General features: G+C 46.4%; 1 protein-coding gene across 3 annotated transcripts in view; it reads right to left on the bottom strand.

The window, feature by feature from the left end:
• FLT3 (fms related receptor tyrosine kinase 3) overlaps positions 1 to 27,579 on the bottom strand; it is a 150,913-nt gene that overhangs the window by 91,005 nt on the left and 32,329 nt on the right. For all 3 annotated transcript variants that reach the window (XM_069759027.1, XM_069759029.1, XM_069759028.1), the window contains exon 5: positions 12,072 to 12,232. In XM_069759027.1, the coding sequence (XP_069615128.1) occupies positions 12,072 to 12,232 (161 nt within the window). The remainder of the gene's footprint in view (positions 1 to 12,071; positions 12,233 to 27,579) is intronic.

The following is a 27,579-nucleotide window of genomic DNA, read 5'->3' as shown; positions in this document are numbered from 1 at the left end:
GAGTCAATGGAGGAGGAAGACATCTGTCCAGAGGAGGGAGTTACACAATGCTCCAGTAGTCAGTATGTAGAGCAAGGGTGGGGTGATGCAGACCAGAGCAGGCAGAGATCACGCCTCAAGCAAGGGACAGCGTTTCTTGGCCAGTTGGCAGTCTGCAGCACATGGTTGATTTCATGCTGCAGTGCCTGAGAAACGACCGCCGCATCGCCCACATTCTCAACACGGCTGATTATTGGGTGTACACCCTCCTAGATCCTCACTACCGGGACAACTTACAAAGCCTCATAACACCATTGAACCGGGAGCGTAAAATGCGGGAGTACCAAGACACGCTGGTGCATTCCATCATCTTCTCCAGTCCAACCGAGAGCAGTGCTGCTAGTGCTTTACAAAGCAGCTCAGTGCGTCGAGGCAGTGGAGGAAGCTCTGCACAAAGAGGGAGCATAAGCAGTGCCTCAGCACAAGGCAAGACCAGTATGGCCCAACTGAGGCAAAGTTTTGTGTGCCCGTCACCGCCACAAATGTCTACACCATCACAGACGGCTTCAGTCAGCAGGAGGCAACGTTTCCGTCAGATGGTGACAAACTACGTGTCTTGTCCTCTCACTGTACTCCCAGATGGCTCTTTCCCCTTCAAGTTTTGGGTCTCTAAGCTGGGTACATGGCCAGAGCTTAGCCAGTATGCATTGGAGGTGCTGGCTTCCCCTGCTGCTAGTGTATTATTGGAACGCATCTTTAGTGCCGCAGGTGGTGTACTAACAGACCGTCGCATGCTACTATCCTCCGATAACGTTGACCGGCTTACTTTTCTGAAAATGAACAAGGCCTGGATTTTGCAGGAATTTGCCACTCCTCTTCCATATTAAATAATTGGTTGGCAACAGTATCCAGGTCTCCTGTTGTGTTCATGTTTCTACCACCTGAACTGTAATCCCTGGGCTCCAACACTGCCAGTTGCTGCTCAGAAGTGCCGTCTGCTGTTATGGACCTGGTGGTTAGGAGCACCCGGAACGACCTGATAGTTAAACTCACACAGGACAAGCTCTGGGAAGTGGGAGCTCTGCCGACCGCAACCCCTAATCCTATCACACAACTAGAAATAGCCGTGGAGCGTACCTAACCCGACCTAGACGCATCTTCACAGCCTAAGAGCTAACTAGCCCTAAAGATAGAAAATAAAGCCTACCTTGCCTCAGAGAAATTCCCCAAAGGAAAAGGCAGCCCCCCACATATATTGACTGAGAGTTAAGATGAAAGTCACAAACAGAGAAATGAAACAGGTTTCAGCAAAGGGAGGCCAGACTTACTAAACAGACTGAGGATAGGAAAGGTATCTTTGCGGTCAGCACAAAAAACTACAAAAGACCACGCAGAGTGTGCAAAAAGACCTCCGCACCGACTCACGGTGCGGAGGTGCCACTCTGCATCCCAGAGCTTCCAGCTAGCAAGCCAAAATCATGATAGCCAACTGAACAAGGAAACAATGAACAAATAATAACTAGCAGGGACTTAGCTTCTGCTGGAGTAGACAGGTCACCAGAAAGATCCAAGAGCGAACTGAACCAGCACAAGAACATTGACAGCTGGCATAGAGTAACGATCTGAGTGGAGTTAAATAGAACAGCCAGCCAAAGAATAAACTACGTCACCTGTGGAAGGAACCTCAGAAGCAGCAGCTCCACTCACAGCCACCAGAGGGAGTCCATGGACAGAACTCGCCGAAGTACCATTCATGACCACAGGAGGGAGTTCGAAAACAGAATTCACAACAGTCTGCACAGTGAACACTTGCTGCCGTGTTATTGGGTTTCAGTAACATCAGCTGATCCCCAGATGTGTATCCCGCAATTTGTCCAGCTCCGTCCACACTCACACTACAACAGATATTAAACTGCCTTGAGTGTAGACCTCAGCCTACACTCTGCTTCTTCTGGATTCTTTGGGCTCCAACACCACCAGTTGCTGCTCAGAAGTGCCTTCTGCACAGAGAAAAACACTAGCTCCTGTGTTAGTGGGGTTCAGTAATGTCAGCTGCTCCCCTGCTGTGTATCCAGCAATGGCTCCTCCACACAACTTCAGAAATTAAACTTGCTCCAATTAGGCCTCGGCCTACACCATGATTGACCCTGGGCTCCAACACTGCCAGTTGCTGCTCAGAAGTGCCATCTGCACAGTGAGCACTTACTGCCGTGTTATTGGGTTTCAGTAACGTCAGCTGATCCCCAGCTGTGTATCCGGAAATTTGTCCTGCTTGTCCACTCTCACCCTACAGCAGATATTAAACTGCCTCGAGTGCAGGCCTCAGCCTACAGTCTGCTTCTCCTGGATTCCCTGGGCTCCAACACCGCCAGTTGCTGCTCAGAAGTGCCGTCTGCACAGAGAAAAACACTAGCTCCTGTGTTAGTGGGGTTCAGTAACGCCAGCTGCTCCCCTGTTGTGTGTGCAGCAAGTTCTCCCCTCAGTTTCTAGCATTGACCCTGGTGTTATGACTGGTGGTTTAGAAACACAATGGACCTGGTGGGTAAGAGCACACAAAGTGACCTGATAGTTACTAATAACATAGGACAAGCTCTGAGACGTGGGAACTCTGCTGACCGCAATCCCTAATCCTATCACACCACACTAGAGGTAGCCGTGGAGCGCTCCTGACCAGACCTAGGCGCCTCGGGCACAGCCTGAGAAACTAGCTAGCCCTGAAGATAGAAAAATAAGCCTACCTTGCCTCAGAGAAATTCCTCAAAGGAAAAGGCAGCCCCCACATATAATGACTGTGAGTAAAGATGAAAATACAAACACAGAGATGAAATAGATCTTAGCAAAGTGAGGCCCGACTTACTGAATAGACCGAGGATAGTAAAGATAGCTGTGCGGTCAGCACAAAAAACTACAAACAACCACGCAGAGGGCGCAAAAAGACCCTCCGCACCGACTAACGGTACGGAGGTGCTTACTCTGCGTCCCAGAGCTTCCAGCAAGCAAGACAAACCAAAATAGCAAGCTGGACAGAAAAAATAGCAAACCAAGAAACACAAGCAGAACTTACCTTATGCAGTGAAGACTGGCCACAAGGACGATCCAGGAGAGAGCAAGACCAATACTGGAACATTGACTGGAGGCAAGGAACAAAGAACTAGGTGGAGTTAAATAGAGCAGCACCTAACGACTTAACCTCGTCACCTGAGGAAGGAAACTCAGAAGCCGCAGCCCCACTCACATCCACCAGAGGAAGCTCATAGAATGAACCAGCCGAAGTACCACTCATGACCACAGGAGGGAGCTTGACCACAGAATTCACAACAGTACCCTTCCTTGAGGAGGGGTCACCGAACCCTCACCAGAGCCCCCAGGCCGACCAGGATGAGCCAAATGAAAGGCACGAACCAGATCGGCAGCATGAACATCAGAGGCAAAGACCCAGGAATTATCTTCCTGACCATAACCCTTCCACTTAACCAGGTACTGGAGTTTCCGTCTCGAAATACGAAAATCCAAAATCTTCTCCACTATATACTCCAACTCCCCCTCAACCAAAACCGGGGCAGGAGGATCAACGGATGGAACCACAGGTGCCACGTATCTCTGCAACAATGACCTATGGAATACATTATGGATGGAAAAAGAAGCTGGAAGGGTCAAACGAAAAGACACAGGATTAAGAACCTCAGTAATCCTATACGGACCAATGAAACGAGGCTTAAACTTGGAAGAGAAAACTTTCATAGGAATATAACGAGACGACAACCAAACCAAATCCCCAACACGAAGTCGGGGACCCACACAGCGCCTGCGGTTAGCGAAACGTTGAGCCTTCTCCTGGGACAATGTCAAATTGTCCACCACATGAGTCCAAATCTGCTGCAACCTATCCACCACAGTATCCACACCAGGACAGTCTGAAGACTCAACCTGCCCTGAAGAGAAACGAGGATGGAAACCAGAATTGCAGAAAAACGGCGAAACCAAAGTAGCCGAGCTGGCCCGATTATTAAGGGCGAACTCAGCCAAAGGCAAAAAGGACACCCAATCATCCTGATCAGCAGAAACAAAACATCTCAGATATGTTTCCAAGGTCTGATTGGTTCGTTCAGTTTGGCCATTTGTCTGAGGATGGAAAGCCGAGGAAAAAGACAAATCAATGCCCATCCTAGCACAAATGGCTCGTCAAAACCTCGAAACAAACTGGGAACCTCTGTCAGAAACGATGTTCTCCGGAATGCCATGTAAACGAACCACATGCTGGAAAAACAATGGCACCAAATCAGAGGAGGAAGGCAATTTAGACAAGGGTACCAAATGGACCATCTTAGAGAAGCGATCAAAAACCACCGAAATGACCGACATCTTTTGAGAGACGGGGAGATCCGAAATAAAATCCATAGAGATATGTGTCCAGGGCCTCTTCGGGACCGGCAAGGGCAAAAGCAATCCACTGGCATGAGAACAGCAGGGCTTAGCCCGAGCACAAATCCCACAGGACTGCACAAACGAACGCACATCCCGCGACAGAGACGGCCACCAAAAGGATCTAGCCACCAAATCTCTGGTACCAAAGATTCCAGGATGACCAGCCAACACCGAACAATGAACCTCAGAGATAACTCTACTCGTCCATTTATCAGGGACAAACAGTTTCTCCGCTGGGCAACGGTCAGGTCTATTAGCCTGAAATTTTTGCAGCACCCGCCGCAAATCAGGAGAGATGGCAGACAAAATTACCCCCTCTTTGAGAATACCCGCCGGCTCAGGCAAACCCGGAGAGTCGAGCACAAAACTCCTAGAAAGAGCATCCGCCTTCACATTCTTAGAGCCCGGAAGGTACGAAACCACAAAGTCAAAACGGGAGAAAAACAGCGACCAACGAGCCTGTCTAGGATTCAACCGTTTGGCAGACTCGAGATAAGTCAAGTTCTTGTGATCAGTCAAGACCACCACGCGATGCTTAGCTCCTTCAAGCCAATGACGCCACTCCTCGAATGCCCACTTCATGGCCAACAACTCTCAATTGCCAACATCATAATTACGCTCAGCAGGCGAAAACTTCCTGGAAAAGAAGGCACATGGTTTCATCACCGAGCCATCAGAACTTCTTTGCTACAAAACAGCCCCTGCTCCAATCTCAGAAGCATCAACCTCGACCTGGAACGGGAGCGAAACATCTGGCTGGCACAACACAGGGGCAGAAGAAAAACGACGCTTCAACTCCTGAAAAGCTTCTACAGCAGCAGAAGACCAATTGACCACATCAGCACCCTTCTTGGTTAAATCAGTCAACGGTTAAGCAATACTAGAAAAATTATTGATGAAGCGACGATAAAAATTAGCAAAGCCCAGGAACTTTTGCAGACTCTTCAGAGATGTCGGCTGAGTCCAATCATAAATGGCCTGAACTTTAACAGGGTCCATCTCGATAGTAGAAGGGGAAAAAAAGAAACCCAAAAATGAAACCCTCTGAACACCAAAGAGATACTTTGACCCCTTCACAAACAAAGAATTCGCACGCAGGACCTGGAACACCATTTTAACCTGCTTCACGTGAGACTCCCAATCATCCGAGAAGACCAAAATATCATCCAAGTATACAATCAGGAATTTATCCAGGTACTCTCGGAAGATGTCATGCATAAAGGACTGAAATACTGATGGAGCATTGGAAAGCCCGAATGGCATAACCAGGTACTCAAAATGGCCCTCGGGCGTATTAAATGCTGTTTTCCATTAATCGCCCTGTCTAATACGCACAAGATTATACGCACCACGAAGATCTATCTTGGTGAACCAACTAGCCCCCTTAATCCGAGCAAACAAATCAGACAGCAGCGGCAAGGGGTACTGAAATATAACTGTGATTTTATTTAGAAGGCGGTAATCAATACAAGGTCTCAACGAACCATCCTTCTTGGCCACAAAAAAGAACCCTGCTCCCAATGGCGACGACGACGGGCGAATATGACCCTTCTCCAAGGATTCCTTTACGTAACTCCGCATAGCGGCGTGCTCAGGCACAGACAAATTAAACAGTCGACCCTTAGGAAACTTACTACCAGGAATCAAATCGATAGCACAATCGCAATAATAATAATAATAATAATTTTTATTTATATAGCGCCAACATATTCCGCAGCGCTTTACAAATTATAGAGGGGACTTATACAGACAATAGACATTACAGCATAACAGAAATACAGTTCAAAACAGATACCAGGAGGAATGAGGGCCCTGCAATCCCTATGCGGAGGTAGGGCACTGGACTTGGGCTCATCAAATACATCCCGGTAATCCGACAAGAACTCTGGGACCTCAGAAGGGGTGGATGATGAAATAGACAGAACTGGAACATCACCATGTACCCCCTGACAACCCCAGCTGGACACAGACATAGATTTCCAATCCAATACTGGGTTATGGACTTGTAGCCATGGCAACCCCAACACGACCACATCATGCAGATTATGCAACACCAAAAAGCGAATATCCTCCTGATGCGCAGGAGCCATGCACATGGTCAGTTGGGTCCAGTACTGAGGCTTATTCTTGGCCAAAGGCGTAGCATCAATTCCTTTCAATGGAATAGGATACTGCAAGGGCTCCAAGAAAAACCCACAGCGCCTAGCAAAGTCCAAGTCCATCAAATTCAGGACAGCGCCTGAATCCACAAATGCCATGACAGAATAGGATGACAAAGAGCAGATCAAAGTAACGGACAAAAGAAATTTCGACTGTACCGTACCAATGGTGGCAGACCTAGTGAACCGCTTAGTGCGCTTAGGACAATCGGAGATAGCATGAGTGGAATCACCACAATAAAAACACAGCCCATTCCGACGTCTGTGTTCTTGCCGTTCAGCTCTGGTCAAAGTCCTATTACATTGCATAGGCTCAGGTTTATGCTCAGATAATACCGCCAAATGGTGCACATTTTTACGCTCACGTAAGCGTCGATCGATCTGAATGGCCAAAGACATAGACTCATTCAGACCAGCAGGCATAGGAAATCCCACCATGACATCCTTAAGGGCTTCAGAGAGACCCTTTCTGAAAATTGATGCCAGCGCACATTCATTCCATTGAGTGAGCACAGACCACTTCCTAAACTTCTGACAATATATCTCTACCTCATCCTGACCCTGACACAGAGCCAGCAAATTTTTCTCTGCCTGATCCACTGAATTAGGTTCATCATACAGCAATCCGAGCGCCAGAAAAAACGCATCAATATCGCATAATGCAGGATCTCCTGGCGCAAGGGAAAATGCCCAGTCTTGAGGGTCGCCACGTAATAAAGAAATAATGATCTTAACTTGTTGAACTGGGTCACCAGAGGAGCAGGGTTTCAAAGCCAGAAACAGTTTACAATTATTTTTGAAATTCAGAAACTTAGCTCTATCTCCAGAAAATAAGTCAGGAATAGGAATTCTAGGTTCTAACATAGATTTCTGAACCACAATGTCTTGAAGATTTTGTACTCTTGCAGTGAGATGATCCACACAAGAAAACAGACCTTTAATGTCCATCACTACACCTGTGTCCTGAACCACCCAAATGTCTAGGGGAAAAGAAAGACAAAACACAGTGCAGAGAAAAAAAAATGGTCTCAGAACTTCTCTTTTCCCTCTATTGAGAAGCATTAGTACTTTGGGCCTCCAGTACTGTTATGACTGGTGGTTTAGAAACACAATGGACCTGGTGGTTAAGAGCACACAAAGTGACCTGATAGTTACTAATAACATAGGACGAGCTCTGAGACGTGGGAACTCTGCTGACCGCAATCCCTAATCCTATCACACCACACTAGAGGTAGCCGTGGAGCGCTCCTGACCAGACCTAGGCGCCTCGGGCACAGCCTGAGAAACTAGCTAGCCTTGAAGATAGAAAAATAAGCCTACCTTGCCTCAGAGAAATTCCCCAAAGGAAAAGGCAGCCCCCCACATATAATGACTGTGAGTAAAGATGAAAATACAAACACAGAGATGAAATAGATTTTAGCAAAGTGAGGCCCGACTTACTGAATAGACCGAGGATAGTAAAGATAGCTTTGCGGTCAGCACAAAAACCTACAAACAACCACGCAGAGGGCGCAAAAAGACCCTCCGCACCGACTAACGGTACGGAGGTGCTTCCTCTGCGTCCCAGAGCTTCCAGCAAGCAAGACAAACCAAAATAGCAAGCTGGACAGAAAAAATAGCAAACCAAGAAACACAAGCCGAACTTAGCTTATGCAGTGAAGACTGGCCACAAGGACGATCCAGGAGAGAGCAAGACCAATACTGGAACATTGACTGGAGGCAAGGAACAAAGAACTAGGTGGAGTTAAATAGAGCAGCACCTAATGACTTAACCTCGTCACCTGAGGAAGGAAACTCAGAAGCCGCAGCCCCACTCACATCCACCAGAGGAAGCTCATAGACAGAACCAGCCGAAGTACCACTCATGACCACAGGAGGGAGCTTGACCACAGAATTCACAACACCCTGGGCTTCAACACCGCCAGTTGCTGCCCAGAAGTGCTGTCTGCACAGTCAACAGTTGCTCCTCTGTTATTGGGGTTCAGTAACGCCAGCTGCTCCCCTGCTGGGTGTGCGGCAAGTTCTCCCCTCAGTTTCTAGCATTGACCCTGGGCTCCAACACCACCAGTTGCTGCCCGGAAGTGCTGTCTGCACAGTCAAGAGTTGCTCTTCTGTTATTGGGGTTCAATAACGCAGGCTGCTCCCCTGCTGTGTGTGCGGCAAGTTCTCCCCTCAGTTTCTAGCATTGACCCTAGGCTCCAACACCACCAGTTGCTGCCCAGAAGTGCTGTCTGCACAGTCAACACCTGCTCCAGTGTTATTGAGGTTCAGTAACGCCAGCTGCTCCCCTGCTGTGTGTGCGGCAAGTTCTCCCCTCAGTTTCTAGCATTGACCCTGGGCTCCAACACCACCAGTTGCTGCCCGGAAGTGCTGTCTGCACAGTCAACAGTTGCTCTTCTGTTATTGGGGTTCAATAACGCAAGCTGCTCCCCTGCTGTGTGTGCAGCAAGTTCTCCCCTCAGTTTCTAGCATTGACCCTGGGCTCCAACACCGCCAGTTGCTGCCCGGAAGTGCTGTCTGCACAGTCAACACCTGCTCCAGTGTTATTGGGGTTCAGTAACATCAGCTGATCCCCAGCTGTGTATCTGGCAATTGCTCCTGCTCCCTCCACACTCACACAAGTCCAGAATAGAAACTTGCTCCAATTAAGCCTCGGCCTACACTCTGTTTCTCCTGTAATCCCTGGGCTCCAACACCGCCAGTTGCTGCTCGGAAGGGCTGTCTGCACAGTCAACACTTGCTGCCATGTTATTGGTGTTCAGTAATGTCAGCTGATACCCTGCTGTGTATCCGGCAATTTCTCCTGCTCCCTCCACACTCACACAACTCCAGATTAGAAACTTGCTCCAATTAGGCCTCGACCTACACTGTGTTTCTCCTGTAATCCCTGGGCTCCAACACCACCAGTTGCTGCCCGGAAGTGCTGTCTGCACAGTCAACACCTGCTCCAGTGTTATTGGGGTTTAGTAACAGCTGATCCCCAGCTGTGTATCCGGCAATTTCTCCTGCTCCCTTTAAACTCACACAACTCCAGATTAGAAACTTGCTCCAATTAGGCCTCGGCCTACACTCTGTTTCTCCTGTAATCCCTGGGCTCCAACACCACCAGTTGCTGCTCAGAAGTGTCTTTGGCACGGGTACTCCCTCCTGCCCAGCCTGGTTTCAGCACACCAGCTGTTTCTGTGTAGTGTCAAGGTCACTTTGCCTCCAATACGTTGTCCTGTCGGGTTGCGGTCGGGTTAGCCAACTATATGGTGCCTGCAGTTTAGGTGTTTCCTATGTGGGCTGCCTATCTGAGTTCCAGCACCATTAGCTGGTTCTTTGGAAGACAATCTTGAATAGGTCCCCCTGGTTCCAGTACCGTCAGCTGGTTCCAGGCAGAGCCTTTGGCTTAGGTATCTTCTTCTGGGTATCCGAGTTCCACCAACGTCTGGTGGTCCTTGGTAGTGCTTTCTGGCACGGGTACCTCCTGCTTAGTAACCGGGTTCCAGTACCGTCAGCTGGTCCTCGGTAGTTCCATTGGCTCTTGTACCTTCGGCTACCCATCCGGGTTCCAGCATCGCCAACTGTTTCCCGGCAGTGTCTTTGGCACGGGTACTCCCTTCTACCCAGCCTGATTCCAGCACGCGAGCTGTTTCCGGGTAGTGTCAAGGTCACTTTGCCTCCAATACATTGTCCTGTCGGGTTGCAGTTGGGTTAGCCAACTCTATGGTGCCTGCAGTTTAGGTGTTTCCTATGTGGGCTGCGGGAACTGGCAATCAAGGCTGGTTCCGTAGTGCCAAAAGGACAAGCTCCCCCTGTAGGACTGTGGGGTTTCAGTAACTACGGCCTGCTCGCAGCCTAGCAGTTTTTTTTTCCTGTGGACCTTCTCCTGCCTATCTGAGTTCCAGCACCATTAGCTGGTTCTTTGGAAGACAATCTTGAATAGGTCCCCCTGGTTCCAGTACCGTCAGCTGGTTCCAGGCAGAGCCTTTGGTTTAGGTGCCTCCTTCTGGGTATCAGAGTTCCACCAACGTCTCGTGGTGGTCCTTAGTAGTGCTTTCTGGCACGGGTACCTCCTGCTTAGTAACCGGGTTCCAGTACCGTCAGCTGGTCCTTGGTAATTCCATTGGCTCTTGTACCTTCTGCTACCCATCCAGGTTCCAGTACCATCAGCTTCTTCTCGGCAGTGTCTTTTGCTCTTGTACCTTTTGCTCCCCATCCTGGTTCCAGTACTGTCAACTGGTTCCAGGCAGAGCCTTTGACTTAGGTGCCTCCTTATGGTCCTGGTGGTCCTTGGTAGTGCTTTCTGGCACGGGTACCTCCTGCTTAGTAACCGGGTTCCAGTACCGTCAGCTGGTCATCGGTAGTTCCATTGGCTCTTGTACCTTCAGGTAGCCATCCGGGTTCCAGTACCGTCAGCTCTTTCTCAGCAGTTCCTCAGCCTTCTTGTACCTTCTGCTACATTTCCAAGTTCAAGAGCCTAAAGACAACGACCCTGAAGACCACCCCGAAGAAGACGACGACCCCGGAGACGACGACCCCAGAGACGACGACCCTGAAGACGACTCTGAAGACCACCCAGGAGACGACAACGACCCCGGTGACGATGACCCTGGAGACGACAACCCTGGAGATGACGACCCTGGAGACAATGACCCTGGAAACGACGACCCTGAAGACCAAAAAGCAGAAGAATAAGAAGCTGCAGAACAAAAAGCAGAAGTACATTAAGCATAAGACTAAAAATCAGAGCAAACGATATTATCTAAATTATAAGCAGAAGAAGACTAAGCAGTGTATGGGGGTGAGTCTGTTCCTCCTCGTGGTGCCCCTGGAAAATACCTGCTGCTGCAGGCCAAACCTGTTGTAAATCTTTTGTGACAGGCAGAACGGAAGGTGTAATCTTCAAACTTTTATAGATAACAACTACAGGAATGCCTGCCACAAATAAGAATATGATGAAGAAGAAGAATATGATGAAGAAGAAGAAGTAGAATATGAAGAAAAAGAATAGTTGAATAAAAAGAATATGAAGAATGTAAAAAAAAGAATAATAGGAAGAAGGTGAAGAAGAAGATGGAGAAGTTGATGAAAAAGATGCTGCTGCTGAGGATGATGAAGAAGAAAGTGTGGGAGAAGTAAAAAAGAAGGTAAAGAGCATGGAAGTAGTGAAACATAAATATCTGACAAAATATAAAAAAGCTTAACATAGTCAATATCTTTGTAACTCCGAACGTCTTAAAAACAAATGAATTCCTGCTATTCCATTTGATAGGGCTAAACCTCTATGCCTTTAATGTCTCCTCCACCTCCCAAATACATCATACATTATTCTTAGTTGTTTTCCTTAATGTAGAATTAACCTACAAGGAAAGAAAGGGTTTATTTTAATTCCGATATTTTTGTCCCATTGACTTGCATTGGTATCGGTATCGGCGATATCCGATATTTTTTGGATATCGGATGATCCAATCCGATACCGATATTTCCGAATTTCGGAAGGTATCACTCAGCACTACTTATTACCAATGGTATGAAGTTGGCTGCATTCTTGTCCAAGAGCATTAAATGCACAACAGGATATATTCTTCTCCTTAAGATCTCGCAAATTAAATTTGCTTTCCACCATCATACTTCCAATATCATTTGACTCAAGAACTTGTGTAGAGGGTGTCTTGTTATTGCATCTATGAGAAGAAAATCAGGAGTATGATTAACAGAGAATAGCAACACAATCCCTAAAATTTATGGATGTGTAGAACTTATAAGGTCTACAAGTGATGGAGGTGTTAAACTTTGGCGGTGTAAAAGTCCGCTACCTCTACTTCTACATAACTTCTAAATTTAAATCACTTCCATCACTTTTCCACCCCCATTATTTCCACATCTCTGTCACTTCTACACATCTACAGGTTCTAGGTCTTCAGTATTACTAGGCATTGCTTCTACACCTCCACCACTTTTACACCTGCATGACTTCTAGATCTCCATCACCCTATGTCTTAATCAATTCATTCATCATTATCATCATCAATTCCACACCGCTATCACTTCCAGACCTGCATCACTTCTAGATCACCACCACCTATATATAATTATTAGTTTTACACTTACATCATTTTTAGATCTTCATCACCAGGTGTAAAAGGCATGGAGGTCTAGAAGTAATGGAGGTATAGAGGTGATAATGGCAAGCAGGTGATATTGATCTAGATGTGATAAAGATATAAAGATGATGGAGATTCAGATGTGATAAATGTGTGGAAGTGAAGGTGGTTGTCATGATCCGTTCCAGGGTTTATTCCTGTCTGCCCTTTTTCCGGGCAGATCATGTCCATGTCCATGTCTATGACCATGTAGCTCCTATGCATTCTGCTTGCAGTGTCAGCTATAGTTCTGCCTTCGGCGTGTGAACCTGACTCTGGTAGCCCTTGATTTGTCCTGCTGTGTTCCCTGACTTGCGCCGTGTCGGTTTTTTCCCTCTGTCTGCCCTTTTCCCAAGCGTTTCCCTGTTTGTCGGCTTGATTCTCTGGTTTCTGACTTGGCTTATATTCGGAATTGCTTCTGCCTTCTGACTATGTCTTATCCGCTCATGACCATTGCTGAACCTCCTGGCTTGTTCCTGACCACATGTACTTCTAATCCGTTTAGTACTTCTGCCTCTGTTTTTTGACTTGGCTTGTCTGACCACTCTCTCGCCACTTGGTGGTGCCTGTGCTGCTGCTCTGTGTACGCAGTCTCACTTCCCTCTCAAGCTCCCTCCAGTGGAGGTTGCGCTATACTGCACCACAGCAGCATGACAGTGATGTAAAAGTCATGGAGATCTAAAAGGTGACTGAGAGTAGAGGGATGTGGACTCATGGGGTTGTTAGAGATATAACAGAAATGGAGGTGTAGAGGTGATGGAAATCTACATGTAATGGAGATGAAAAGGTGATATATCTAAAAGTAATGGAGGTGTAAAGTTGATGAAGATATAGAAGTGAATGAGTTCTTTCAATGACGAAGGAGTAGTAGGGATGGAAATCTAAAATTAATAAGAATTGATTCTCCATCACTTCTAAAAGTAACAGAAGAGTAAAAGTGATAGAGATCTAGAAAAGTATAAGTACTGAAGGTGTAGACATGGTTGAAATCTAAAAGTAATGGAAATCTGTAAGTGACAGCTGAAAATATTGAGATCTAGGATTGATAGAAGTGTAGAAGCAAAGGAGATCTATAAATGATGGAGGATGGAGGAGAAAAGTGTAGAAGCAATGGTTATCTTAGAAATGATGGTGGTGTCAAAATGATGGAGATATTGAAGCGATAGAGCTGGTAAAATTATATCTAAAAGTGATGGAGAACTATAGGTGATTATTCTGCCACCGATATATGTGGATGAGATGTGTCTGAGGGATGTGATCACGAATCTCTGTAAAAACAATGGTGGATAGCGTTACTCGCCAACCTGTGCTCCTAGTCCTCATCAGCTGCGCGTGGTGGTCTGGAAGGATGACGCAGTGTCATGAATTCAACAGGCTTTATTTACAGTACCTTGATGAGATGAGGTGAGATGTCAAGGAAGATGAAGGAATGAAGATGAGGTAGGAGTGAGGACTGTAGGTTAGAGCTGTTATAGAAACAACAGATTAGAGATAGTAGAAGCTCCAGGTTAGAGGTAACAAGAGAATCCTTTCTCCAGCTCTGCAGCACATGTGTGTTCTAAGATGGCACGGTGTACAAAACAGGAAGAGAAGGAAAAAGATAGGAGGAGCTATAGACAGAGAGGTATTATGGGAAAGTACCATAACAAAATATTACAGTGTAATACAGCAATGGCCAGAATAACAAATACAATAGATGATAGAACTGAGTATATTACCATTACATAAATGTCCATGTATGGCTGAAAGTCTATCAGGATAAACTGAACAGCACACTGGGAATAGAAGAAAGGCGTTCCAGCTCCTTTAAAAATTTCAAAAACTTTATTTCTCCATTAAAATGCGCAACAGCAATCCTTGCCTTAGTGCGAAAATGTGAGTGCAGAGTACATGCGACGCGTTTCGATCTAAATGATCTTACTCAATGCATTCCTTCTATTCCTTCTGCTATTCACTCATCCTGGTCCGAGATGAAGTTTTGTGCACCTGCGTGGATCGATGAGCTGGCTGTGGCTATTTAGTCTTTTTTTTTCAGCATATTGAACAGCACACTCCCCGTCTGAAATCCTTGGATTTCACTATACCAACAGTCTCGAATTGGGAGTGTTTACCTGAAGTGCATGGAGAGATACATCAACCTGTAAGATAAAAACAATGCATACAATGCAACAATAACATCTATAATATAACGCTGAGAGCGTCACTCTGTCCGAAGCCTTTATAGACTGCGCCGGCGCAAGCGCCGGCGCAGTCTGGGCCTCACAGAGTGACGCTCCCGGGAGATCGCGGTATGCGTTCACACTGAACGCACACCGCGATCTCCAGCAGAGAAGCAGGGGCCGCCAGGAGGGTGAGTATCGCCTATATTCACCTGTCCTGCGTTCCATCGCTGAGCGCCGCCATCTTCCCGGTCTTCGGCCTGTAACCTTCAGTTCAGAGGGCGCGATGACGTGCTTAATGCGCGCCGGCGCCGCCCTCTGACTGAACAGTCACAGCCAGGAGACCGGGAAGATGGCGGCACCCAGCGGTGGAACGGGACAGACAGGTGAGTATAGTAAGTGCTGGGGGGCCTGAGCTGGCGGCGATACCGGCACCTGACCCCCACAGCGCGCCGGTGTCCCCACCTGCTTGGGCCCCCCAGCACTCGGCGCCGAGTATGGGGACGCAGGATGGAGCAGCAGATAAGGATGGGGACGCAGGATGGAGCAGCACATAAGGATGGGGACGCAGGATGGAGAAGCACATAAGGATGGGGACGCAGGATGGAGCAGCACATAAGGATGGGGACGCAGGATGGAGCAGCACGTAAGGATGGGGACGCAGGATGGAGCAGCACGTAAGGATGGGGACGCAGGATGGGAGCAGCACGTAAGGATGGGGACGCAGGATGCAGCAGCACATAAGGATGGGGACGCAGGATGGAGCAGCACATAAGGATGGGGACGCAGGATGGAGCAGCACATAAGGATGGGGACGCAGGATGCAGCAGCACATAAGGATGGGGACGCAGGATGCAGCAGCACATAAGGATGGGGACGCAGGATGCAGCAGCACATAAGCATGGGGACGCAGGATGCAGCAGCACATAAGGATGGGGACGCAGGATGCAGCAGCACATAAGGATGGGGACGCAGGATGCAGCAGCACATAAGGATGGGGACGCAGGATGGAGCAGCACGTAAGGATGGGGACGCAGGATGGGAGCAGCACATAAGGATGGGGACGCAGGATGGAGCAGCACATAAGGATGGGGACGCAGGATGCAGCAGCACATAAGGATGGGGACGCAGGATGCAGCAGCAGCACACGTATGTGTTTATATCACATACAGAAATATAATTGCAATCATATTATGAGTACCAATAGGTTATATTGACAGTTAGAATGAGTTAATGCAGCAAGTCAATATTTGCAGTGTTGACCCTTTTTCTTCAAGACCTCTGCAATTCTCCCTGGCATGCTCTCAATCAACTTCTGGACCAAATCCTGACTGATAGCAGTCCATTCTTGCATAATCAATGCTTGCATTTTGCCAGAATTTGTTGGTTTTTGTTTGTCCACCCGTCTCTTGATGATTGACCACAAGTTCTCAATGGGATTAAGATCTGGGGAGTTTCCAGGCCATGGACCCAAAATCTCTATGTTTTGTTCCACAAGCCATTTAGTTATCACCTTTGCTTTATGGCAAGGTGCTCCATCATGCTGGAAAAAAGCATTGTTGGGCGCCAAACTGCTCTTGGACGGATGGGAGAAGTTGCTCTTGGAGGACATTCTAGTACCATTCTTTATTCATGGCTGTGTTTTTAGGCAAGACTGTGAGTGAGCCGATTCCCTTGGCTGAGAAGCAACCCCACACATGAATGGTTTCAGGATGCTTTACAGTTGGCATGAGACAAGACTGGTGGTATCGCTCACCTCTTCTTCTCCGAATAAGCTGTTTTCCAGATGTCCCAAACAATCAAAAAGGGGATTGATCAGAGAAAATGACTTTGCCCCAGTCCTCAGCAGTCCACTCCCTGTACCTTTTGCAGAATATCAGTCGGTACCTGATGTTTTTTCTGGAGAGAAGTGCCTTCTTTGCTGCCCTCCTTGAAACCAGGCCTTGCTCAAAGAGTCTCCGCCTCACAGTGCGTGCAGAAGCACTCACACCAGCCTGCTGCCATTCCTGAGCAAGCTCGGAACTGCTGGTAGTCCGATCCCGCAGCTGAAACAGTTTTAAGATACGGTCCTGACGCTTGCTGGTCTTTCTTGGGCGCCCTGGAGCCTTTTTGACAACAATGGAAGCTCTCTCCTTGAAGTTCTTGATGATGCGATAGATTGTTGACTGAGGTGCAATCTTTTAGCTGCGATACTCTTCCCTGTTAGGCCATTTTTGTGCAGTGCAATGATGGCTGCACGTGTTTCTTTAAAGATAACCATGGTTAACTGAAGAGAAACAATGATACCAAGCACCAGCCTCCTTTTAAAGTGTCCAGTGATGTCATTCTTACTTAATCATGACTGATTGATCGCCAGCCCTGTCCTCATCAACACCCACACCTGTGTTAATGGATCAATCACTAAAACGATGTTAGTTGCTCCTTTTAAGGCAGGACTGCAATGATGTTGAAATGTGTTTTGAGGGTTAAAGTTCATTTTCTGGGCAAATATTGACTTTGCAAGTACAGTAATTGCTGTTAAGCTGATCACTCTGACATTCAGGAGTATATGCAAATTGCCATTAGAAAAAATGAAGCAGTAGACTTTGGAAAAATTAATATTTGTCTCATTCTCAAAATTTTTGTCCATGACTGTACATTCCAGTTTCTTGTGAAAAACATTCTGCTGCACATTGCGTATCACAAAGAGTTCACTCAGAGCAATGTCTTCTACAGAGAGAGGCTTATGGCAGATATGCCAACCGTGACAATCAGTGTTACTGCCCTTATTGCGATAGCACTGAACAATATGTACTAAGCTTGCAATGGCACCAGAGCCAGACTGGCCATTGGTCACTTCTGGCAAATGCCAGAAGGGCCGGTGCCAGTAGTGGGCCGCTGCACTCTTTCCCCCCTCCCCCCACCAGTGCCGCCGCATTCAACTATACCGGCGTCTATGACGCCGGTATAGTTCAATGCAATGATGGAGGAGAGAGCGTCCGCTGACGCTCCCTCTCCCATCATTCCCCGCTCTGCCTCTGACACTGCGGGTGCGCGATGATATGACGTCATGCTGTGTCCCGGGCAGACTGCAGCCGCTGAGACAGGAGACAGGAGCCAGGAGCAGTGCGGGCAAGAGGAAAGGTGAGGAGAGTGTTTTTTTGTTTTTTTTTAACTGGACTGTGGAGCCATTATCGGGGGGATGAGATGTGGGTTGTGCTGTATATACCACTGTGTGGGCTGTGCTGTGTATATACGACTGTGTGGGCTGTGCTGTGTATATACCACTGTGTGAGCTGTGCTGTGTATATACCACTGTGGGGGCTGTGCTGTGTATAACACTGTGTGGGCTGTGCTGTATATACCACTGTGTGTGCTGTGCTGTATATACCACTGTGTGGGCTGTGCTGTATATACCACTGTGTGGGCTGTGCTGTGTATACACCACTGTGTGGGCTGTGCTGTGTATATACCACTGTGTGGGCTGTGCCGTGTATATACCACTGTGTGGGCTGTGCTGTGTATATACCACTGTGTGGGCTGTGCTGTGTATACTACTACGCGGGCTGTGCTGTATATACTACTACGCGGGCTGTGCTGTGTATACTACTACGCGGTCTGTGCTGTATATACTACTACACGGGCTGTGTTGTATATACTACTACGCGGGCTGTGTAGTATATACTACTACGCGGGCTGTGCTGTATACTACTACGCAGGCTGTGCTATATTATGCAGGCTGTGCTATATACTATGCAAGTTGTGCTATTATATTCGGGCTTTGATATATACTATGGGAGGTATATTCTATGATGGAGGCCGTGTTATATACTATGTGGCTGTATTATATACTATTGCGGGGGTATATTCTATTCTATGGGGGAGGCTGTGTTATATACTATGGGGGGTATATTATATTCTATGGGGGAGGCTGTCTTATATACTATGGGGGCTGCATTATATTCTATGGGGACTACATTATTTATTATGGGGAGGTGGGCTGCATTATATTCTATGGGGGGCTGTATTAGATTTTATCAGGGATGATTGCATCATACTCTTTGATGGGGCTGCATTATATTCTATGGGGAGGTGGGCTGTATTCTATTCTATTCGGGGCTACATTATATTCTATGGGGGGCTGTATTATATTTATATTCTATGAGGGGTGATTGCATCATACTCTATGGGGGGCTGCATTATATTCTTTGGGGAGTTACATTATACTCTGGGGTGGCTGCATTATACTCTGGGGTGGCTGCATTATACTCTGTAGGGTGGTGGCTGCATTATACTGTATGTGGGCTGCATTATACTGTGTTGAGGACTATGGGGAATACGTTATACTATATGAAGAACTATGGGGTGTATTATACTATGGGAAGTGAATTGTACTACATGGATGACCATGGCGGAGCATTATACTATATGGAGCACTATGAGGAGTGTATTATGCTGTATGAAGGGCTATGAGGAGTGTAATATACTATGTGGAGGACTGAGCAGTGTATTTTAATATATGGAGGACTATAGGGAGTGTATTATACTATATGGAGGACTGTGGTGCACATTATAATATATGGAGGACTATGGGGTGTATTTTACTAAACAAGTAAAATGCTGCATATTCAGATTGTTTTTGCCGGAACAAAAATCCTTGTTCTCAGCAGCACATCGCCGGTGTAAACTGTAGATGTGCTGCTGATAACATGATACTGTATGGTGATCTGTTAGTGATCTGTTAGTGATGGTTCTGTCCCATCATTATTCCTCAGCTGGTGGAAAGAGGCTGGGAAACAAGTGTTGAACAACTTCAGTATTGTCGATCAAACTCATTTAGCGGCCTGAACTCAGCGCATGTAAATACAACCGGAATGCTTTTGTGTGATGTGCAATATGTTAGCATTTGGGGCCCCATTTTAAACTTTGCCTAGGGCCCCACTTTGCCTAAAACCGACCCTACCTACAAGTTTACAAAGATATTATACAGTCACCATGTGACAAGTGGGCCTCTGTAACTTCAAATGCCAGGGCTGAATTTTAGTCCCAGTCCGGCCCTGAATGGCACGAACCAGCCTCATCCATCTTGAGAAGCGATCAAAACGCTGACAGTCCAAGCCAACCTTCTCCTTGAATTTGCTGATGAAGGTGCTTACATCAGGACGGATCTCTGGGTCAACATCTGGATCCTGAAGGTTGAAGCCGTCTTCAACGGCAGTCTCTTCACATTGGTCGTGAAGGAACTCTGGTCCTGTTAACCAAGAAGAGCTTGCGAAGGCACCAATAGACACTGGTCTAGTAGTAAGGTCCGCAGGGTTAAGATGGGTTGGGACATGCTGCCATTGCTGGGGTTTAGAGGATTTCCTGATCCTGACATAGACGTAGAAGCGTTTCATCTGGTTATATACTGTATGTAGCCCAGAACTACCTTACTGTCTGTGTAAAATTTTGTGTCATCCATGTGAATAGCTAGTTCGCTCTGTATGAAGTCTGCAATCTCTATGGCTAGTACAGCCCCACAGAGCTCGACTCTGGGTATGGTGTGCTCGGATTTAGGAGCCAGTTTAGCCTTTCCAAACAGAAATCCAACATGGGCTTCATTGTTAGAGTCTACAACCTTCAAGTAAGCGACAGCGACAATAGCTTCAGTGGAGGCATCAGCGAATACATGAATCTCTTTCCTTTGACTCGTAGCTAGGGATGCCGGAGTGTAACAACTTGGTATGTGGATCTTATCCAAGGCGCAAAGAGATTCTCTCCACGACTTCCACCTTAGTTGTTTGTCTGCAGGGAGTGGTATATCCCAGTCCTTAATGTACTCTGAGAGTTGTCTCAGCAGGAGCTTGCCTTGTATAGTCAGGGGTGCGACAAACCCAAGTGGATCATATAGACTGTTCACCACTGACAGAACCCCACGCTTAGTAAATGGTTTTTCTGCACCACTAACCTGAAAGCTGAAGGAGTCCTTTAGCAAGTTCCACCTCAGGCCTAGGCTTCTCTGTACTGGTGGATTGTCCGGACCTAGATTCAAGTCCCAAAATTCTGCAGCATGATTATTAGGGTGAAAGGCTTTCGTGACAACAGCACTATTGGAGGCAATTTTATGCAATCTTAAATGAGCTTTAGAAAGCATACCTTGTGTCCGTTTGAGCAGATTTATGGCTTCTTCTGCTGTGGGCAGGGATTTAAGACCGATGTCCACATAGAAGTCCTTTTCAACAAACTGTTGAACATCCTTCCCGAACTCTGATGCACCATCGGAGGCGGCCCTACGTAGGTCGTATGTAGCGACTGCAGGAGAAGGACTGTTTCTGAACACGTGCACCTTCATGCGGTATTCAACCATTTCCTTGTTGGTGTCGTAGTCTCGGTGCCATAGAAAACGGAGATAATTTCTGTAATCTTGTTGCACGATGAAACAATGGAACATTTGTTCGATGTCGGTGGTAATGGCGACTGGTTCCTTTCTGAATCTCATCAGCACTCCCACCAGGTTATTAGTCAGGTTTGGACCAGTGAGGAGGACGTCATTCAGAGATACGCCATCATGTTTGGTGCTTGAATCAAACACTACTATTATTTGTTTTGTTTTTTTTGGATGATTTACTCCAAAGGAAGGTAGATACCAGCATTCTTCATCAGCTCGCAATGCTGGAGCTGGCTCTGCGTGGTCATTGCGAAATATCTTGTCCATAAAGGCTATTAAATGTTCCTTCATTTCAGGCTTGTTCCTTAATGTTCTCTGCAGTGAGATGAATCTAGATAAGGCCTGTTCTCTGTTTTTAGGAAGCCTGGTCCTTGAAGCCTTGAAGGGTAAGGGAGCGGTCAGATTCATTTTTGAAGAATCCACTGTCCATCATTTTAAGAAACTCCTTGTCTTCTATGGATAAGGCGACTTTATTGCCATCTTTTGTTGTGTGAAACACTGTTCTCCCTAAGTCATCACCGTAGGGAGTGGGAATGATGTCAGGCTCCTGGATGCAATAAGAGAACCTTTCTTTCACTTCGTAGTGATGAGGGCATGGCTTAAAGTGAGTTGCGCGACCATTTTGGAGAACATATGTTTTACAGGCGTTGACTTCGGATGCCTTGTGACTCCTATCCATACATATGTCGCCCACGATTACCCAGCCTAGGTCGAGTCTTTGGGCGTATGGAGCATCATCTGGGCCGTTGCATTGTTGGCGCAACTTGTGGACCTTCAGAATGTCCCTCCCGAGTTGGATTAGAATATCAGCATTCGTGTCCAGAGGAGTATTTCTTTAGTCAGGTGCCTCAAGTGGCAATGATGAAGCGCGGCTTCCGGAGTGGGAATCTCCTCCCTGTTATGAAGTATCTGGTCACATTCAATAAGGGTTGGCAAGGGTATATGCACGTTTCCCTTGATTGAAGAGACTACATACCCAGAGGCTCTCCTGCCAGAAGTCTCAATACGACCAGAGCAGGTTTTGAGGGTGTATGGAGTCGTTTGTCCCTTTATGTTGAAGATCTCAAAGAATTTGGGCCTTGCTAGAGATCGGTTACTTTGCTCATCTATTATGGCATACATTTTGGAGGCCTTGTCGGGTTGTCCTTCTGGATAGACCTTAACCAGACATACCTTGGCACAGCATTTAGGAACAGTCCCTTCTCCACATACCTCAATACATGAGGAGGAAACAGCAGTAACAGTAGGGTCAGTAACTTCTGGCTCCCCGCCATGCTTTTGAGCAGGATTGGATGCTGCAGAAGGTTGTGAGTTGTGTGGAGCTGGTGTGGGATGCATGGCTGTGACGTGTTAATCACTGCTGCATTCAGTGCACTTAATGGCGGCCTTACAGTCCTTAGCGAGGTGGTCTGAGGAGGCGCAACACTTATAACATATCCCAAGCTCCTTGAGAGTATCTTTATGCTCCTGCAAAGTCCTTGCTCTGAATCCACGGCATTCTTTAAGTGGGTGAGGCATTTTGTGGATAGGGCACATACGGTTACTGCCCATGACCTTAGGAGCAACATTATTCATTTTAGTGACGGCAGGTGTAGTAAGTGGAACGTCAGTCTTTCTCACGGATACTGTGTTCCTTGAATCTCTACTTTTGGCAATGTTATCATACCTTGTAGATGATGATGATGCTGGTGGAGTAGGCTCATTGAAGTCGAAGCTGGGATCATTCTTCTTCCGAGCTTGGTCACTGATGAACCAGGAAAAATGTGAAAAGGGGGGAAAGGACACATCATGCTGCCTTTTATACGATGAGCCGTGGTCTGCCCATTTATCCTGCATGCCGTGTGGCAACTTGGACACTATTGGATTAACGCCATGAGAAGTATCTAGGTAGCTCAGTCCTGAGAGACGTGGGTCTAATTTCGCCAATTCTATTTCCTTTAGCAGGTCGCTCAGATCTTGAAGTTTTCTATTGTCCTTAGTTATCTTTGGGAAGGTTTGCAGTCTTTTAAATAAAGCACGTTCTATGGCTTCTGAGCTGCCGTAGGTTTGTTCCAGTCTCTCCCAGGCTGCAATAAGACCTGCATCTGAATAGTCCACATGAACTGCCCTTATTGTCTTTACGCGCTCTGCTGATTCAGGGCCTAACCAGTTAACAAGCAAATCCAGTTGTTCCTTGCCAGTGAGATTAAGGTCTTGGATCACTGCTTGAAAGGTCGATTTCCAGGCTCTATAATTCTCGGCACGATCATCAAACTTTGAGAGACTAATGTTTATTAACTTCCAGCGAATCATGTATCTGGCGAAGTCAGACATGTCCGATCTCCTGGGCATTGTTGCAGGATGAACTTGTGGTATCCATAGGGGATGTAAGTTCTCTGGCTTATATGACTGCGACAAATCAGGATGAAATGATGCGGCATAAGGGTTAAACTGCGGTTTAGTCTCTATAGGTTCTGCTGGCTGAGGCCTAAATTGTGAGTTAGTGCCTTAAGTTACCTTGTCGGCAGTAGGTAGCGACATTTCTTGACTTGCGGGCGCATCCGTGTTAGAAACTGGTGGTGGTGCTGGTGCAGATGTTAAATGTCTTAGCACGTAGTCAGAAGTGCGATTAGCTGAGTCCTCCATTTCTCCTGGAATAAGACAGTCCGAATTATCTTTTTGTCCCAATGCTTGTTCAAGGACCTTTAGTTTAGCAAGGGCTGTTGCTTCTTCCATTTCTGCTTGGAGTATTTTTAATTTCCTTTCTTTGAGCTTCCATTTTGTTTCTTTGAGCTTCCATTTGGGCTTCTACTTCCACTTCAGCCTTCCTCTTAGCAAATGAGCTTTTTACTCTAGCTTCCTCTGCAGCCGCAAGGATCTTCAGTAGCTTGTCAGACAATGTTGACTTCCTGGAATGAGATGATCTGGAAGACGGAGATGTGATTTTGGTCGATGTTGTGCCATGTGACCTAACCTTTTGGAGGTGAGCGATGCGGAGTTCTACTTTATCCTGAGCATCTCGTACTAATAAGGTCTTTTCTTGGAGAAGAGTTTCCCTTTCAGCTAGTTCTGCTGGGGCATCTTCCATGTCACAGTTACTCAGGAATGTGATGTACTTTGCAGACAGTCTCTGGTAGCGATCATAGGGGGCAGATAAACTCTTCAATGTGGCGGTTAAATCTGCGGCGTCACTGTGAGAGCGTGGAAGAGCTGCTAAATAGTGATCAACTCTGCCCCATAAATGTTCTAGGTTATCATGGAACTCGTCTCTAGTAGTCTCAAAGTTCTCTCTGGCCTTTTGTGTTGGCTTGGATACACGTCTGGGTCGTACGTCTTGCTCTGCAGTAAGTGTGGACTCTGCTCCTGCAGCATCTATGGTGTCGGGAACCTGATGTGCTTCACTTGCAGATGGGTCTACGGTGCCTTTTGTGGACATGTTTTAGCTAAGACTTGCTAGCAGACAATGCATATGCACACAGACACTGTAGACTTAGGTCTCTTGTTACTATTCTGCCACCGATATACGTGGATGAGATGTGTCTGAGGGATGTGATCACGAATCTCTGTATAAACAATGGTGGATAGCGTTACTCGCCAACCTGTGCTCCTAGTCCTCATCAGCTGTGCGTGGTGGTCTGGAAGGATGACGCAGTGATGAATTCAACAGGCTTTATTTACAGTACCTTGATGAGATGAGGTGAGATGTCAGGGAAGATGAAGGAATGAAGATGAGGTAGGAGTGAGGACTGTAGGTTAGAGCTGTTATAGAAACAACAGATTAGAGATAGTAGAAGCTCCAGGTTAGAGGTAACAACAGAATCCTTTCTCCAGCTCTGCAGCACATGTGTGTTCTAAGATGGCACGGTGTACAAAACAGGAAGAGAAGGAAAAAGATAGGAGGAGCTATAGACAGAGAGGTATTATGGGAAAGTACCATAACAAAATATTATAGTGTAATACAGCAATGGCCAGTAGATGGCAGCAAAGTATAACAAATACAATAGATGATAGAACTGAGTGTATTACCATTACTAGGGTTGAGCGAAACGGGTCGTTCATTTTCAAAACTCGCCGACTTTTGGCAAAGTCGGGTTTCATGAAACCCGATCCGACCCCTGTGCGGGGTCGGCCATGCGGTACGCGACTTTCGCGCCAAAGTCGCGTTTCAATGACGCGAAAAGCGCCATTTCTCAGCCAATGAAGGTAAACGCAGAGTGTGGGCAGCGTGATGACATAGGTCCTGGTCCCCACCATCTTAGAGAAGGGCATTGCAGTGATTGGCTTGCTGTCTGCGGCGTCACAGGGGCTATAAAGGGGAGTTCCCGCCGACCGCCATGTTACTGCTGCTGATCTGAGCTTAGGGAGAGGTTGCTGCCGCTTCGTCAGAAGCAGGGATAGCGTTAGGCAGGGTCCATTAACCACCAAACCGCTTGTGCTGTAGCGATTTCCACTGCCCAACACCATCTTCGGTGTGCAGGGACAGTGGAAGCTACATTTTTTTTTTTTTTCCCCCTCAGCGCTGTAGCTCATTGGGCTGCCCTAGAAGGCTCCCTGATAGCTGCATTGCTGTGTGTACGCCGCTGTGCAAACCAACTGCTTTTTTCAAAGCACAAATCCTCTTGTTCCTTCCTTTCTGCACAGCTATCTTTTTGGTTTGTACACACTTTTTATTTAATTTGTGCATCAGTCCACTCCTTATTGCTGCCTGCCATACCTGGCTGAGATTACTGCAGGGAGATAGTAATTGAAGGACACTCCCTGTTTTTTTTTTTTTTTTTTGTGGGAGATTAAGATTGACATTTCTGCTAGAGTGCCATCCCTGTCTGTGTCATCTCTCACTCAGTGGACCATAGAAAGCCTATTTATTTTTTTGCTTGATTTGGGTTATAAAATCTACCTGAAAAAATCACTACATCAATCAGTGGGAGAAAAATATTGGCCTCAGGGCTTGTGTGCCACTCTTGACTCCTGTGTGCATCATCACTCACTCAGTGGGCCATAGAAAGCCCATTTATTTTTTTGCTTGATTTTGGTTCTAAAATCTACCTGAAAAAATCACTACATCAATCAGTGGGAGAAAAATATTGGCCTCAGGGCTTGTGTGCCACTCCTGACTCCTGTGTGCATCATCACTCACTCAGTGGGCCATAGAAAGGCCTTTTTTTTTTTTTTTTTGCTTTATTTGGGTTCTAAATTCTACCTGAAAAAATCAATAAATCAATCAGTGGGAGATTAATATTGGCCTTTGGGCTTGTGTGCCAGTCCTAAGCGTGCCATCTCTATCTCTCAGATAGTGGGCCATAGAAAGCCTATTTATTTTTTTTATTTTTTATTGGGTTTATAAATTTTCCCTGGAAAAAAAAAAAAAGTGGGAGATTAATATTGGCCTCTGGGCTTGTGTGCCAGTCCTGAGCGTACCATCTCTCTCACAAATAGTGGGCCATAGAAAGCCTATTTATTTATTTTTTTTTGGTTTTATAAATTCTCCCTTAAAAAAAAAAGGGAGATTAATATTGGCCTTTGGGCTTGTGTGCCAGTCCTAAGCGTGCCATCTCTCTCTGTCTCTCAGATAGTGGGCCATAGAAAGCCTATTTATTATTTTTTTTATTGGGTTTATAAATTTTCCCTGGAACAAAAAAAAAAAAGTGGGAGATAAATATTGGCCTCTGGGCTTGTGTGCCACTCCTGACTCCTGTGTGCGTCATCTCTCACTCAGTGGGCCATAGAAAGCCTTTTTTTGTTTTATTTGTTTTCTAAATTCTCCCTGAAAAAATCATTTTATTTTATTTGGTTTCTAAATTCTTCCTGAAAAAATCATTTTATTCTATTTTTTTTTCCTAAAGTCTCCCTGAAAGAAAAAAAAAACAAAACAAATCAGTGGGAGATTAATATTGCCCTTTCTGCTTGTGTGCCAGTCTTGACTCCTGGGTGTGCCATCTCTCTCTCTCTCTCCAATTGTGGGCCATAGAAAGCCTATTATTTTTTTTAGCTTGATTTGGGTTCCAAAATCTACCTGAAAAAATCACTACATCAATCAGTGGGAGATAAATATTGGCCTCTGGGCTTGTGTGCCACTCCTGACTCCTGTGTGCGTCATCTCTCACTGAGTGGGCCATAAAAAGCCTTTTTTTGTTTTATTTGTTTTCTAAATTCTCCCTGAAAAAATCATTTTATTTTATTTGGTTTCTAAATTCTTCCTGAAAAAATCATTTTATTCTATTTTTTTTTTCCTAAAGTCTCCCTGAAAAAAAAACCAAAAAAAAACAAATCAGTGGGAGATTAATATTGCCCTTTCTGCTTGTGTGCCAGTCTTGACTCCTGGGTGTGCCATCTCTCTCTCTCTC

The sequence above is a fragment of the Ranitomeya imitator genome, chromosome 3 (assembly GCF_032444005.1).
Source record: "Ranitomeya imitator isolate aRanImi1 chromosome 3, aRanImi1.pri, whole genome shotgun sequence".
NCBI lineage: Eukaryota > Metazoa > Chordata > Amphibia > Anura > Dendrobatidae > Ranitomeya > Ranitomeya imitator.
This window is presented reverse-complemented; position numbering and strand designations above follow the sequence as displayed.